Source organism: Ixodes scapularis, unplaced genomic scaffold (assembly GCF_016920785.2).
Source record: "Ixodes scapularis isolate PalLabHiFi unplaced genomic scaffold, ASM1692078v2 PGA_scaffold6__148_contigs__length_123643588, whole genome shotgun sequence".
NCBI lineage: Eukaryota > Metazoa > Arthropoda > Arachnida > Ixodida > Ixodidae > Ixodes > Ixodes scapularis.
The window spans coordinates 8,169,488-8,184,007 of NW_024609881.1; the positions used below are offsets into that span (position 1 = coordinate 8,169,488).

The 14,520-nt window shown below is 45.3% G+C and overlaps 1 protein-coding gene and 1 long non-coding RNA gene across 3 annotated transcripts in view; one reads left to right on the forward strand and one right to left on the reverse strand.

Moving 5' to 3' along the window:
* The window catches only part of LOC115309041, a 29,800-nt gene extending 25,071 nt beyond the window's left edge, over positions 1–4,729 (forward strand). For both annotated transcript variants that reach the window (XR_005715827.3, XR_006078471.1), the window contains exon 6: positions 4,657–4,729. This is a non-coding gene — a long non-coding RNA (uncharacterized LOC115309041). The remainder of the gene's footprint in view (positions 1–4,656) is intronic.
* Positions 1–14,520, reverse strand: part of LOC8026835 (DNA-dependent protein kinase catalytic subunit) — a 374,591-nt gene that overhangs the window by 20,805 nt on the left and 339,266 nt on the right. Inside the window, exons 84-87 of the mRNA XM_029967180.4 lie at positions 12,857–12,982; positions 11,910–12,111; positions 4,723–4,911; positions 2,043–2,100 (exon numbers count right to left, since the gene is read on the reverse strand). Of these exons, the coding sequence (XP_029823040.2) occupies positions 2,043–2,100; positions 4,723–4,911; positions 11,910–12,111; positions 12,857–12,982 (575 nt within the window). The remainder of the gene's footprint in view (positions 1–2,042; positions 2,101–4,722; positions 4,912–11,909; positions 12,112–12,856; positions 12,983–14,520) is intronic.

Genomic DNA, 14,520 nt, shown 5'->3' on the forward strand with positions numbered 1-14,520 from the left:
GCAGTTTTTTCTCCCGATGTAAGCGCCGTGATGTTAGACAGACCATGCGAGAAACACCTCTTGGTCCGACCATTCCACAAAAATCTAACGCACAGGTTAGAAAACAGAAAAGTAACGAACGCCACAAACTTTATAGCACGAAGATTTACTCACGCTCATGACATAATCTACCCTTGAATCACAACTGAAACATCTCGCTTGCGCCGCTTCCAGAGAGGAATTGTTAGGAAGCCGGAATTCCGCGCCGAGCCTAATTCTTTTCACGAGTAAAACTCCTCGTTTCAAATTGAAGCGCCGATGTAAAACACACTTGCCACACTCGCAGAAATCGGCTACTGCACCACTGCACGACCACAGAAAGAAAACCAACGTTACCATGCCGGCGAAACCAACCGAGTTATCGTCGTCGTTCTTTTGGAACCGCGAATTCTGATTCGGATTCCGAATCAGAACGACAACTCGGTTGGTTTCGCCGACGTGGTAACGTTGGTTTTCTTCGTGTGGTCGTGCAGCGGTGCAGTAGCCGATTTCTGCGAGTGCGGCAAGAGTGTTTTACATCGGCGCTTCAATTTGAAACGAGGGGCCACTGATGAGATGAGTGCGAGGGGCTTTACTCGTGAAAAGAATTAGGCTTGGCGCGGAAGAAACGGAACGGAAAAATAATGTGCCTAGATTTGAGAGGGTTTCCAACCGCTCGATAGCCGCTGCGAGAAGGCGCCGAAAAGACGACGCGACAACACAACACATGCGCATTCATGATCAATCTGCGATGGAGCAGTCTCTGTGGTTTCGGTTTCGGTTGCTCCCTCTTTTAAATCAAGGCTCTCTAAAACAGGATAGATAAACGGAAAAATGGATGCGTAGCGGCAGTTGGACGGTGACTTGCGCCACCTAACCACGTTTTTTTTTTCTTACTTTAGACTATATTGTTTAAAGCCAGTTTACCTCGTTGCTGTTTACTCAGATTTAACACCTGTCTTTTTATTTATGTGAAATCAAATCCCAGGTGCCATTTTCTTTCCTTAAAATGGAGACCAACTATCGCAAAATGCCCCTTTTCTGAGATATACAAATATTTAAAAAAAAGAAGTTGCGGTGTTATGTTGTTTTTTTAAAGAGAAAAAAAAGGCACGCATGGCTGAAACTTTTTTTTTTTTTTGTGACGTTTAGGGTAGATAGATCATGTTTGCACCATAAAATTGGATCTTTAGTGCCCAACGTTCAACAGCAACTGCTTTTTTTTTTTTTTTTTCACCGGAACTTTTTTACATTTTGGCTTTTGTTTTGTACAGGACGTATATTCTGCACCAGGCGCATACTCTGCACATATAATAATCGCATTCTCAGCACACTTTGAAAAATTCCTACGAATAAAATCACTATTCGATATTCGATTCGATATTCATTTTTTTTTTCTTGATTCGATTCGGTATTCGATTCGAGAGCTACTATTCGGTATTCGCACACCCCTAGACAGCCCACCTAAAATTGAAAGCAGACCGAGTGAAAATAAGAAGTGAGCCAACTTTCAACGTCCGATAAAAAAAAGTTTTAGAAATGCTTCTTTTCAATTTTGTTACCTGCGATCGCAGGGAGGAACCCAAGACGACTGTCCTTCCCAGTCAGCCATGTTCGCTTATCTCCCGCATGCTAGGTTACACCATTTCTGTTGAGGTCGCCATTGGCAGGGCCTTGCGATTACTATAAATGGCGATTTTAACCCGAGATCGGGGCAGAAAGAGGGAATCTTTTATAGTGGGAGAGAAAGTAACTATGGTATCAGTGTGATAACAGTTTGAGGACAGTGTGATTGATGAGAATGCTACACGCAGCGTGCTATGGTTACTGACGACGTCTGCAGGATCGCCTCTAAAAGGGCCGACGAAATAAAACACGGGGCTGATCCTTTTCCCAGATGGCTTGCACGAGTAGTTAACTTCATTACTTGCAATCGCACGCCGATAGTACAGCGGCGCGACATGAAAGAGGCCAGAAGGTCTGGCCTCTTTCAGTGCAGTGAGCAAATTGAGAAATGTACTTGCCTCGCTGTCGTTTGCTGGCCTGCGGACTTGACCCAGCTTGTTGGCGTTTGGCGAGCCTCTACGAAACAAGAAATAAATTAAAAAAAGACTGCAGCAGCATGCAAGCACACGACATTTGTTTCCTTTCATCAGCAACCCTCAAATAGGTTGTCCTAACTTTTCCCAATGTCAAAAAGCTAAGGCTTATTAGGGTCGTTCAAGGTTGAACATGACTTGTATTCCTACGGAGGAAATGAACATCTCAATACGCATGGAACTATATCGCTATATACGCTTTTCAAAGCATACCCTGTGGGCATCTGGGAACAACTGCCATCGTTTTGGTGTCTCGATTTCTTTGGCTTAGAAAGAACTGGGATGCGTGACTGCAGTCTCACGAACGACGGCTCACCTGTCAGCGGGTGTTGTCCTTCACCAAACTTAAGGGAGGACACTACTTGGCCATGCCTACTCTTGAACTGCTCACTCAACCGGTGTGATAGTTGCAGGTGGTGTTCGCAGCCGTATAGAAGGAGGGCATGCAAAGTTTCAGCCCTGTGAACCAATTGTATAAGGTACTACACCCCCAGAACGTAGCTTTGTATGGAATCTGCTCAATGAATCTATCGTTGAGAAATGGTGTTGATCACCACATATTTTTCTGGTGGAATGCATACTGGAATACTTGTTGCCAATTACTATAAAAAAAAAAATAATATTTTGTTTAAACAAAAAATATTTATGAAAGTTTTTTTGTTTTTTTTTACATTTGCCAAGTTTTGCAAATAACAATTTTTCATAATAAAGGAACATAAAAATGCAAAATCTAAGTTCATAGTAACTGGCTCGATAAAATTTCGGCATATAATCTGCAAATATTAAGTCTCTCGGTAGTTTCGTACTGAGACAATAGTTTTATTAGGTGGGATTTGCTGCCAAAGAGTGAAGCTGAGATAAATGCACTTGAAGTTTCAAGATGACGTTTTAAAATTTTCTTTTTGCGCCTTAAATGTCAGAAATTCTTTCCAGCAGTGTAGGTGATGTCTTCCTCAAACTTCTTCCGATATACTGACATTGCTTTCAGCTATTTTCATTTGTGGATGACGAGGCTACGCAGTGCAGCACACCTCACCAACATATAAAGGCATTTTTCTCCGTTTTACTTTTTGGTATAAATTCCATTTTAGTCAATCTATCGTTTGATAATGGCAAAACAGGGAAGGCTCATTCTTCCCTTTTCCTGACTGAAATTTAATAAGAAATGCAGCTATGGAACTTTTTTGTCCCTTTACGGATGTCTTTTATAAAAAAATTTTGTAGAGGACACAGAAGACCAAAAAGTTGACCAATTTTGCAGAAGAAAAATTTATAGAAATAAATGATTTTTTAAACAAATAAAAATTTTGAATATGGTGATAGCTTTCTGACGACAGATTAACTAAACAACGTAGGCGTGTTGCTGATAGAAGCTACTCTAATTTCCTTATCATTTACCCGACAGACCTGAAATTCTGTTATACACCCTCTAGCATGACCACCAGCCTACCCTGCAAATTTCATTAGTTTTAAGGCAAGGGTTCAAAATTTGACCTCCCTGGGGGGTGTGTCCCCTTAATAACCATGTCATGATTGATTTCACGATTATGTTGTCAGTTTCCTTCTCCCCTTTGTTTAAGAGTTAGATCACGGTTGGAGTTTAAGTGTGTTATCTGAAATTCCCCGACTCTTACGCAGACTGCTCTGATCGAAATTGTCCAGAGTGTAGGATTAGAATTGTTTATGAGAGGTATATTGGCAGAGAAAACTTCTACCATTATGAATCATTGCTCGTCCAGTTTTCATTGCGTAAGCTGTCTGTGAGGCGACAGTAGAGATATCATAGTTTTACACAAGGTAGTTTGCGGAGAGGTGGATTCGATGGATTTAATCCAGTCTATTTATTTTTTTGTTCCGACCCATGTCAGCCGGAACATATCAACTTTTCAACCGGGTGGTGGTGGCAAGTGTTTCCTTTAGCGAGGCTACAACTCGCTTTCAATTCTGTGTGTGAAACTAACTTCAATATTTTTATCTGCAATTGCGATTTCATTTCGCAAGTACACAAATGAATGTCTTCCCTATAAGCCCAATGATGAGTGTGTATCCTTAGTTATCTATTTCTTGTTAATTGTATTAATGACCAGTATATTGTTGTATTTTATATGTATATAGTATGTCACTTGTTTTGTGCACCACTCAGTCAGGTTGTTTGTAGACACAGAAAAATAAAGATTATTATTATTATATTATTATTTCTGAAAAAAAAAAATCACAAATCAAAATTATTTTATTGAGTAGTCACTCGAGTCTTCGCCAATTATAAAATTTTGTAATTAAAGTTTTTCAGAAGTGTTGGTTTCAATGAACCCTCTGATATATAAGGTATCCATCCCAAAAGAAAAGTATTCAGATCCTAATTTTAGATAAAAAATACCGTGGGGAAAGCTCTTCAAAACATGTTCGTAAACAGCCCGAGCATGAAACTGAATCAATGTAACTATATCAATGAGCACTTCCCGAGTAAGTAGTAGTAACTACAAAATATGTCGCATCCAGGTATAAAAAAAATTGATTTTTGTAATTTTTGTTTTTCCAGGCCAAGGTGTCCCCTTAACATACAAAGCGGTTTACAGGCAGAGAAATAAAGTGAGAAGGCTCTGACCATCCAGTCCACGGTGGGCTCCTGTACAAAGACGTCGAGGACGTCCAGTATGCTTTCTGCCCCCGCCCGGAGCGCCCTGAGAGCGTCCTGCATTGCACTGGCCAGGGGTCCTTCTTTGCCCAGTGGCTCGAGCAGGCCCAGGTACTGGGGACTCAGGCGGAACGGCATCAGCTCCGGGATGGGCAGGAACTGCACGCAACGCGGACAGCAAGGCGCAATGTCTTGCAACTTGCGAAAATTCAAACTTGCCCAAATTAACGGATGAGAGCAGAAATGACCTATAGTATGATGAAACTGCGTCCATTCTGAATGAATATTTTAACTCTATTTCTCCGAACAAAACTTTTCCATTTCCTTCATTACCCCACAGTACCAGATCAATGGAAGGGATAGACTTCACCCCTTCAGGAATCGCAAAGTCTATTGAACGGCTCAAGCTTAAACTCCGCCCCTGGCATTGATGGCATATCACTGAGGTTTTCACGTGTAACCAAAGAAATTGTTTCCGTAATTTTAGCTTGCTTATTATTTGCAACTTTCACGACCTATAGGGGGCGCACTGGCGCCTATCAAAATGGCTGTCATCTGGATGATCGTCGTAGAACAGCAGTACAAGGCGGGGTCTACGACGCGTAAGTAATTGTAGTTTTGCTGACCTGTATTAGGACCTTAGTTTATTTTTCAAGTGAGGAAGGTGTTGGCAAGCACCTTTATTGTGAAGCCAATCATCCAGGAGCTAGGGAGCGCGATTCTCTCACCGTGGTACCACCATCACTGAAAGTTGCGAATACCAGGCATCCCTTTTACCCTCCGATATTTCTTCCGACTGGCAAAAAGGCAACGTCGTACCTATCCTAAAATCTGGTAGCCGAGATCTTTCATCTAACTTCAGGCCCATATCACTTACTTAGCATACCTTGTAAAATTATGGAGCCCATATTTCACTCTCCCGTAATTAACTTTCTCGTTCACAATAACCTTCTACATCCACGTCAACATGCTTTACGAGAACACCTCTCATCTGAATCCCTACTTTTTGGTTCTGTATCTGACCCGCATCACTTTCAGTGCGTCACTTTCTACCCATGCCATTTTCATAGATCTTGCCAAGGCTTTCGACAGGTGCCTCACCAGTGTTTACAACGGAAACTTTCCAAAGTTAATATTGACGACAGTATAATCAATTGGATAGTCTCATTTCTTACGAATCGTCAGCAAACTGCCTGTATTAAGGGGGCACCCTACGAAAAAAAAGAATATTCTGCAAAAAAGTTCATTATGAAAAATGCCATATTTACATTCACCAACATCTAAAGAGTATTCCCGCAAATTTTCCTTTGTTTACACTGCATAGTTATTTTTTTATAAATTATTTTAAATACAGAGATGCTCAAGAAAAGGTAGAGGTTCGACCACTCTGGAAGTGTTTTTTTTCCGTTCCACTTTTTGGCATGAACTTCACTTTAGGAAAACGTCTGTTCAATAACGGAACGAAAGAAAAGGCTCACTCATTGTTTTTGAAAACTGGAATTTATTGGGAAGTGAAAATGCGGTATTGAAATTTGTAGATGTGTTCTATAGCAGATGTTAATTAAGATTTTGTTGAAAACATTAAAAGCAGAACATTTATTTGATTTTTCAGCATTGACGCAAATTTCCAAAAACAGATCACCCGGCTGTGTGGCTCTGGGTATCAAGGTGTCCTCCAGGGAGCCGTGCGTGAAACCATGTACAGGAAATTGGCTAAGAAATAACTAAGCACTGAGCGACAAAAGCAGACAACATGAAAGAATGTCGCTGTAGTTTCTTACATCCACAGTGTCACCCACCGACCCAAAAAGATTGGAGCGCAACAGGGTTCAGGTCGCGTGCTCGGCACCAAACAAAGCAAACTTCAGGTGCCACAGAATAAATCAGGCCAACAGCAAGAAGAGAACCCGTAACACCGCGCACAGACTGCAATACGCGACGTGCCAAATTGTTGTTGTGCACCAGATTTCAATGCAATGAGGGGAATGCTGCGTCGGGCAAGTGGGCGGCTGCATTAACGACCGAGTTGGAGAGCACGCAGCGTCAGTGAAAGACAGAGCGGCTGGGCATCTTTCAGCCCACTGCCGCAAGTGTGGGTGCAGCCCAAGTTTTAACGATGTTTCCATTCTTACCAGTCACAAAAATGCCTTTGCGCGCAAGATTCTAGAGGCCACTGAGGAAAGCACAGATGGATGCGGGGTGTATCCCGAAACAACCCATTCTCATTTGAACCCCTCCCGTTTGAACCCATTTGCAAAATGCCCTTTGCGTTTTCACCTTTCCGGTTTCAACCCTTTCTTATTGGTACCCGTCTCATTTGAACCCGTGCTCAATTTTCCTTACGACTGCGTGCCGCTCTGAGCCCCCCCGAGTCTGTCAACGTAGCTACGTGGTCGCATGGCGACGTGGTTTCAAAAGGGCTAGAGCTGTTTCGGTACTTCAGTTCTCTTCTGGTGCTCCTCGTGTGTTATTGCTTGTAAGTACCTCAGAAAGATTGCGAGATCGTGATGCTTGATTAATTCGGGTTCGCGGTGGTCACGTCGAGAATGCGAGTACTGGTATATGCGTAACTCTTTGAGATGAGCACGTCTAAGCTGGGGGCTGTTCATTGCTGTAAAGTCACTGGATCTACACATTGCTTCAATGCTGGGGAGTGTGCACGCAATGACACGTTTAAAACTGCGGCTTTTTTTTTTTCTTTTTTTTTTCAATGTGCGCGTGCGGATGTTGCTTGGCTTGACGGCTTCCTTACCAGGAGCAGCTTTTTTTCTTAATTTCAGTCGTGAATCATCGGATGCAAATTATGCTCATCTGGCAATATTTATTTATTTACAACCGGTGTCGGAGTGGTCGTAAAGATCTACGATCGTTTTATATTTGCCTACGTGTCGTCTGTCATGCCGTGGATTGGCGTGCACTCTACAAGTCACTCTCCAAGAAGCATTTCAAGCCGCAATAAAGCTTCAGGTGCCTGGACTTCAGACTGCCTATGGTTCCTTTATTTCGGTTTCCCGCAAGTGTATGCTGAAATTACTGCTTTTCCCCAGCCTGATCATGTACACAGTTAAAATGAGAAAAGTCGTTTTGAGAATGGTCAAGACCAGAAAGTATGCTTTGAGAAAGTTTGAAAGGTTTAAATGAGAAAAGTCGTTTTGAGAAGGGTCAAAACGCGATACCTAGTTTGTTTTGAGAATGGTTTTTATGTGAGAAAGGAAGAAAAGCGAAAGTTGTTTTGCTCTTCGTTGAAATGAGAGGGTAGAAATGTTAATGGATTCAAATGAAAACCACCCCTCCCATCATGCTCAGCAAAAAATAAAAACAGTTTTTGCAGTTTGGCACCTCCCCGTGAAGGGAAATAAGAGGGAAATTTAGTGTTTAGTGGGTTGAGGTGAGGAAGAAATGTAATTGAATTTATTGGCAATATTTTATGTGCAGATTAACAAAAACGTTCAGCCTTTCCACTCTCGTGAAGAAGGAAGACCAGCGGAGCTGTACTCGATACACTGTGTGCTTCTTTTTTGTCGTCGCCTGTTTTTTGCACTGCTTCCTACGATGAATTCCCACCAACGCGCCCAACTATCCATTCTTCTATTATAGCTTGCAAGGTATGGCGCACCGTGAATTCACGAGGGCGCCCATCAGACCATTCGGCCAATCTTGGCCGCGACACGATCACATGGTCGTGTTGCCGCGGGGTCGATCGCGATCTCGAATTCGGCTCCCGACGCGCCGCTTTCTCTCCTAGCCACTGGAGGGCGCTGCAGGCGCCCCCGTGGCAGAGCCGTTTATCGAGAGAGTTTGGCCATACATTGGTTTGAATAGGCGAGCATCTCGGGGCCAACCACAGGCCGCGAAACAGCCCCTAGCGGTGGTCGTGAGCTCTAAATTTGTGACACGACTAATTCAAGCCGTTTTAGCGTCGCTAGAGTTAAAAGGTGTAACTCTCAGTGACTGAAAACTTTGTGCGTGCGAGGTTTTCGTCACGCCAATATTCAAGTGTAGAATAAACGAACATGCGCTCCAAACCAGGGCCAACTTGCTAGAAACAGCGTCTCAGCTGAGACGGTGAAAGAAAGCACTGCCAAAGCCAGCGCACGAGCCTAGCGGGACACCGCGTCTCCAGGACGCTGTTCTAACAAGCCAACATCAGCAGTGCAGAGAAAGGCATGGGCACGAGCGCGTGGCTTTGGAAAGTGGCTCCTACGCACGAGTTCACATACAAACAAAAGCGTTTGCTGAGCTAGGTTCACGCGCCTGTACCTTTGTCTTCACTGCCGACATTTGTGAGATGGAGCTATTTCACGCTTTGAATGTCGTTTGCAATATTCTGACGTCGCGGTCTCCTGATTGGTCGACGCCGTGTCACAAATTTAGTTTACGCTCTAAGCGCGGGGGGAATATTCGGCGCTGGCGGCGGCCTTTGCTCCGCCTGTTGGCCGAACTCTCCCAATACACGGCTCTGCCCCGTGGCGGGCGAGGAGAAACCTCCTCGCCCATCGATAGATATACTCGGTGGGGCAGGGGGCGAGAGGCCTCTAAGAACTTCGGACGAGACCGAGACGCAGGCACTGGCAGGCAAGTGGGTGGCGACCGGATCTAGGATATCGCGGGACGCGAGGCCTAAGGGCCTCCTTTGTGTTTAGCTTTAGGCTTAACGTGCATTTGTAAATAATTGTGTAATGTAGCTTGTATTTGTAGTTTAGATTGAGTGTTTTGTAGGGTTGTGTTTTATTGTACCAATAAACTGGGAGCGGAATCCCGCTCCCGTGAAAGAACCAGGCTGGACTCGAATTGTTGACGGACCACGGTGGGAAACGGCGAATCGGCGGCGGTACGCGAATTCCCACAAAGGTTGCCGCCATCAACGAGCGACAGCGGAAACCATACTGGTTGTGTGCTTGTCGCCGTCGCTTATAGATGGCGGTAGCTGTCCAGGTAGGTTTGTGTCGACATACACGAACACGATCCTGGGCAACCCAGCCCTTAACAGCTCCACTGTAAAAAAAGAAGGGCAAACGAACTTGGGTTTAGGAGATGAAGAAGTATAAAGTCACAGTTGATAGTCAGCGGTGTGTAGGTCTGTTTCTTCGTGTTTCTGTCCCCAACATTCTGCCTGACCTTTTCTTCTGCTACATACCAAGCCCATATGATCATCTGTATCGTCCCACTTGTTCACAATTTGTGAAAAAAGGAAAAACTTACATTAACTACTAAATCAAATTATAAAATAATCTTTGCCTTTGTCTCGGGAAGCAGTGAGGAGAAAACATTTTTTTATTTATCGATAGTACAATAGCCATAAACAATTTAGTGTCAAAGGGACACCCCCCAAAAATGTTTTCTTATTTCTTGCCAAGTGATTTAATAACTGTCAGGAGACTGCCCAATCAATATTTGGGTGCAGGGTGACATATATTTTTAATAAAGCAAAATATCTCAGCTGCTCGAAACCGAAACACGAGCACTCATGGCCGGAAGTCACAATCCTACACCCGACCACTTCTTTTTTTTTTTTTTTTTTTCTCTCGGCTTTTCTGGCGTGTGAAGCAGACGACGAATTGTGTGCACCGTTTGTCATGCGATTGTTTCGCACTTCTATTCCTTCCGTTCAATGTTCTGCGCTTCAATATCGATTGGCCAATATTGTGAATAACAGTTTCGAAGTAGCAGTCCCCATCCATTGCAACGTTGATCCGTCACGTGCCGCCATCGCCAGAGCCTTTTATACTGGGAGAGTTCGGCGGGTGGGAGGGGCTTACGGCCCGCTAGGTCTAGCGGACTCAGCGGGCGCCGCTTCCGCCATGATCTGCCTCCTGGCGAGTGGGTCCCCATTGACATGCGACGTATACGCGTGTAGGTTTTGCCGTTTGCGCTTTTGTTGGCGTAAAGAGAAAGTCGAAAAATCAAGCATTTTGTTACGTTAATCATACGTTAATCATAAACTTACCTCGCACAATCGAGAACTCGGCTTCCAGTCAGCCCTTCTTGGTTTGGTTTCCCAGATCTTGTGCCTTGCGCGGTTTTCTTTTCCTTGCGGGAACCGGTACATCCTGAACCCCTTTTTCGTGTTGTTCGAGCACCCAACGGCACTGCAGCCCCCCATTTCTTTTTCATCTAACGTCTGGCAGAGCGCAGCGCAGAACGATCATTTTCATCGTCGTCTCTCGCTCCATGGACTCTAGCGAGCCGACTGCCGGCTCGAGTCAGTAGGGCAAACGGGTTTTATCAGCCGCCACCAGCCTTACACCAAACAAAGGTGAAGCTTGCAATTTAAGGTTATAATTATAATGCAATTAAATGCAAAGGTGCAATCAAGCTAGACGGCAAGGCACATCATGGCGGATGCGCACAGTTGCCAGACTGTTTGATCAGTGCTGCCAGACTGGCGGCTGGATCAAAGAACCGCCGAACTCTCCCAGTATAAAAGGCTCTGGCTTCGCGTCGTCCAGCCCACGGTACGTCGCCACACTGAGAATGACGTGTACATGTACTTCCTGTGAGCTGTGCTACATTATTTTTTTTTTTAATCAGCGTATTCGCAGCTTTTTAGAGGCCAGAAAAATGGGGTTCATATCCTTTTCTATTTTTATTATCGAATGTGTGCCTTACATCACCGATAACTTTGAATATATTCGGTAAAGATAGATCGAACGCCATGTGATCATAAAAAAGAGAGTGAGTGCAACTAAAACCGGCCGATTCTCGACTGGCCGTTTTTGGGCGGAAAGAGAATGAATTCTGAGTTGCAAATTATGTTTTTGGCAGTTCGGCTTTTATAGCTCATGTTCAAATAAAAACCTCGGAGAGCATAAACACCCTGCGAGTGTTTCTTTAGGTGTTCTCTTAATGCCACCAAATAAGCTACGTCTAGACGCACTTTATTACGCGGCTCTTTTGGGGCCTCTGATATACAGACCGGTGGCAATAGTCAGGATTAAAAAATGCAACTTCCCGAGCTCTAGGTGTCGGGAAGCTTGGGCGAAATTCTTTCGTCCTCTTGCGGAGAGTTTTCTTGTTTATGGCCAAAGTGTCATTACTTTCGAGTGTAGCTCACGTAGTGGGTCTAGGTTTGTCCGCCCGCCCCACGCTTTCTCTCCGGTGCCCCACCGCGACAAACCAACACCAGCCAAGAACAAAACGCTAAACTCCCGACTTGCCTGCGCCGTGAGCCCGAAGGCATAGCCAAAGTCGATGCCGATCTCGAGGCCGGTGTTGGTGCTGACGAGGAAGTTTCCGAGGTGGCGGTCCCCGACGCCCAGCACCCAGTGCGCCACGCAGAGGGTGGCGTGGGAAAGCACAAAGCGCGACCGAAGTGCAAAGAAGGCCTCCGGGCAGGAGCTCAGTCCCAGCAATGCTTTACTGCAAAACATTAGACACGTCTTGATCGTAACGTCTCCTGGACACACCTTTTAAAATCGGACCCAAGCAGACTCTGGTGACACATTTCAAAAAGGAGGAGCTCAATAAACTTCCGGTTGATGGATCAAACATCTCCGCAGGCAAAGAAATGTTGACCCGCTTTAACTGGTACTTTGCCAGTGCGTTTTCCTCAGACAACGGCATCATACCCAGCTCATCGTACCTAATATGCTCGGCAAAATTAACTAGGAGACACTAGGGACAAACTGGAAGACCAAAAGGAGCCTAGGGAAGGTTTGTGCACTAACACGATGGAAAAGACTGGCAGCATTTAAAATCCCTTGGATCCCGAGATTTCCCCGCTAAATTTCGCGGGAAAATTGACGTCACGTGACGTGGCTTTGTGACGCCATAAAGTCGTGTGATGTCACGAAGCTCGTGACGTCATTTCTGTTGTCGCACACGAAAAATCAACGGGACCCTAGCCATGGACAGCTTTGCCGTAAAAAGCAGGAGGAAATGCGAGTGTCTCTGCCCTCACGGCGTCCCAACTCTGCCGAAGCTCGCATCGACCGTCAGGCTGGAGAGCCACCTGTAGCAGAACGGGTGCCTGCCACATTCGCTGCTGCGACACCCGCACGGTGGCAACCACGCGCCCCTTTTGCGACGCCATGAGGCACAAATTGAGAATTTTCTAGGAACAGCGGTCGGAGAGGTGTTGCAGGCTTAGTACCGTGGCCCTCACCTGAGCGACTCCCTGCTCACTTGCCGAACACATCTGCCGAACCGCGAGACTGCCTGGGACGGCTCCTTGTACGCCTTCGCATAGTCTTCGGTGGACCACAGGCCAAAGCTCCTGGAACACCGGGCCCTTCCGGAGAAAAAAAGGTGCATTTCGAGAGACCCTTCTTGATACGCTCAGTCCCCGACGGAATGAAAACGGCTCTTGAACGGCCGGCCTCCAGCTTGTGCCCCGTGTTTTTCGCCCTGCTTTGACTGCGCATGCACGCTCAAGACACACTGTGGCACGAGCATGGGCATGGATTTTGTTTTCAACTGGTGGACCACTTTTAAGCACCTATATTTGCGGCAAATACATATCTCATGCTTTGTGTTCTATTGCAAAGGCCTTCCGCTATTGGTAAGCACGCAAAAGACATTGAGCTTTGAACGCCGAAGCGTCGTTGAGAATGGGAAGCTCACGTTGGAGGTGGGACAATTGCAACTCTTTCCTGCTTACCTGGACTATAGCTGTCCTAGGGTTTCCAAAACAGAAATATAGCATGCACACTGGTAGTGCAAACACCCTTTATTCTGAGCTTTTTAAACAATTTTGAGGGGGCTCTCCCTAAGGCAAGGAACCCTTCTGCGTCTTGGCATTGATACACTAAACAAGAACCCTATGGGCCACCTCGACAGTAATTCATCTACTAGGCAGTGACTGCCTCAGTTATGCGTCAGTGGACGGCTCACAACTTGGAAAATTGAACGAGAAAAACACTTTATGATGGAACAAAGGAGTTCCTGAGAAAATATCACCCTAGAAAATCTCCCTCGCTTGTGCGTGGGCTCAGAGAAAAGCTCACAAGAGAACTAGAGGAAACCACACCCTGAATTCAACTTTTGGGAAAAGCGGTCATAATCATTATAGAGTGGTAATTAACCGAGGGTACAGGCAGCGCAGATTTTAAAGTGAGGCACTCTTCCGCAGCCTTTGTTCTGCTTTCCTGTCAACTGCTTTTGCATGATAGTTGCCATATTTAATTTTAACGTAAGTGGAAAGAGCTTTCTTTTTATTTGCTCGTCAGAAGAGCTGAACTAAAAGCGCATCTTTGCAGAAATGTTCAAATATGCGAAGGCTTGATAATGCAGTGCCAGCTACTATATGGTAATAATAACGCTTTATTTTACCCTTTATATAAAAAATTTTTTTTTAAAAACTTTCAGCCTTTCCACTCTGAAAAGAAGGAAGAGCAGCGGAGCTGTAGCTTCTGTTCTGGTCGGTGGCTTTCCAGGCGAGCGACCTGCTCTTATTTCGCAAGGGAATTTGAAGCACTCGACGCAGTGGAACTTTCGGCGATAGTGGCCTCGTGGCGGTTACAAAACTATTCGCGCTGCTGCGCACATCGCCGCTCATTCCGTTCCCACTTTTCTTCCTGATGATGATGATAATGATGATGATACTGCGGCTGCTCCCTCCATAACGGGCGGGCTCGAATAATCGTGCCCAAGCCTGGGGGTGAGTTCAGCGCCCCCTGTGTTGTGTATGATGCCACCAATCCTCCAGTCGTCTTTTCGTCTGCTCGATGGTCTTCCAAAAGGCTTCAGTAGTATTGGCTGTCTCGCTTGTTGACGAGAAGCCCAACGCTGTCGCTAGAAATGTTGCTGCCATCTATGAACGACGGCGGC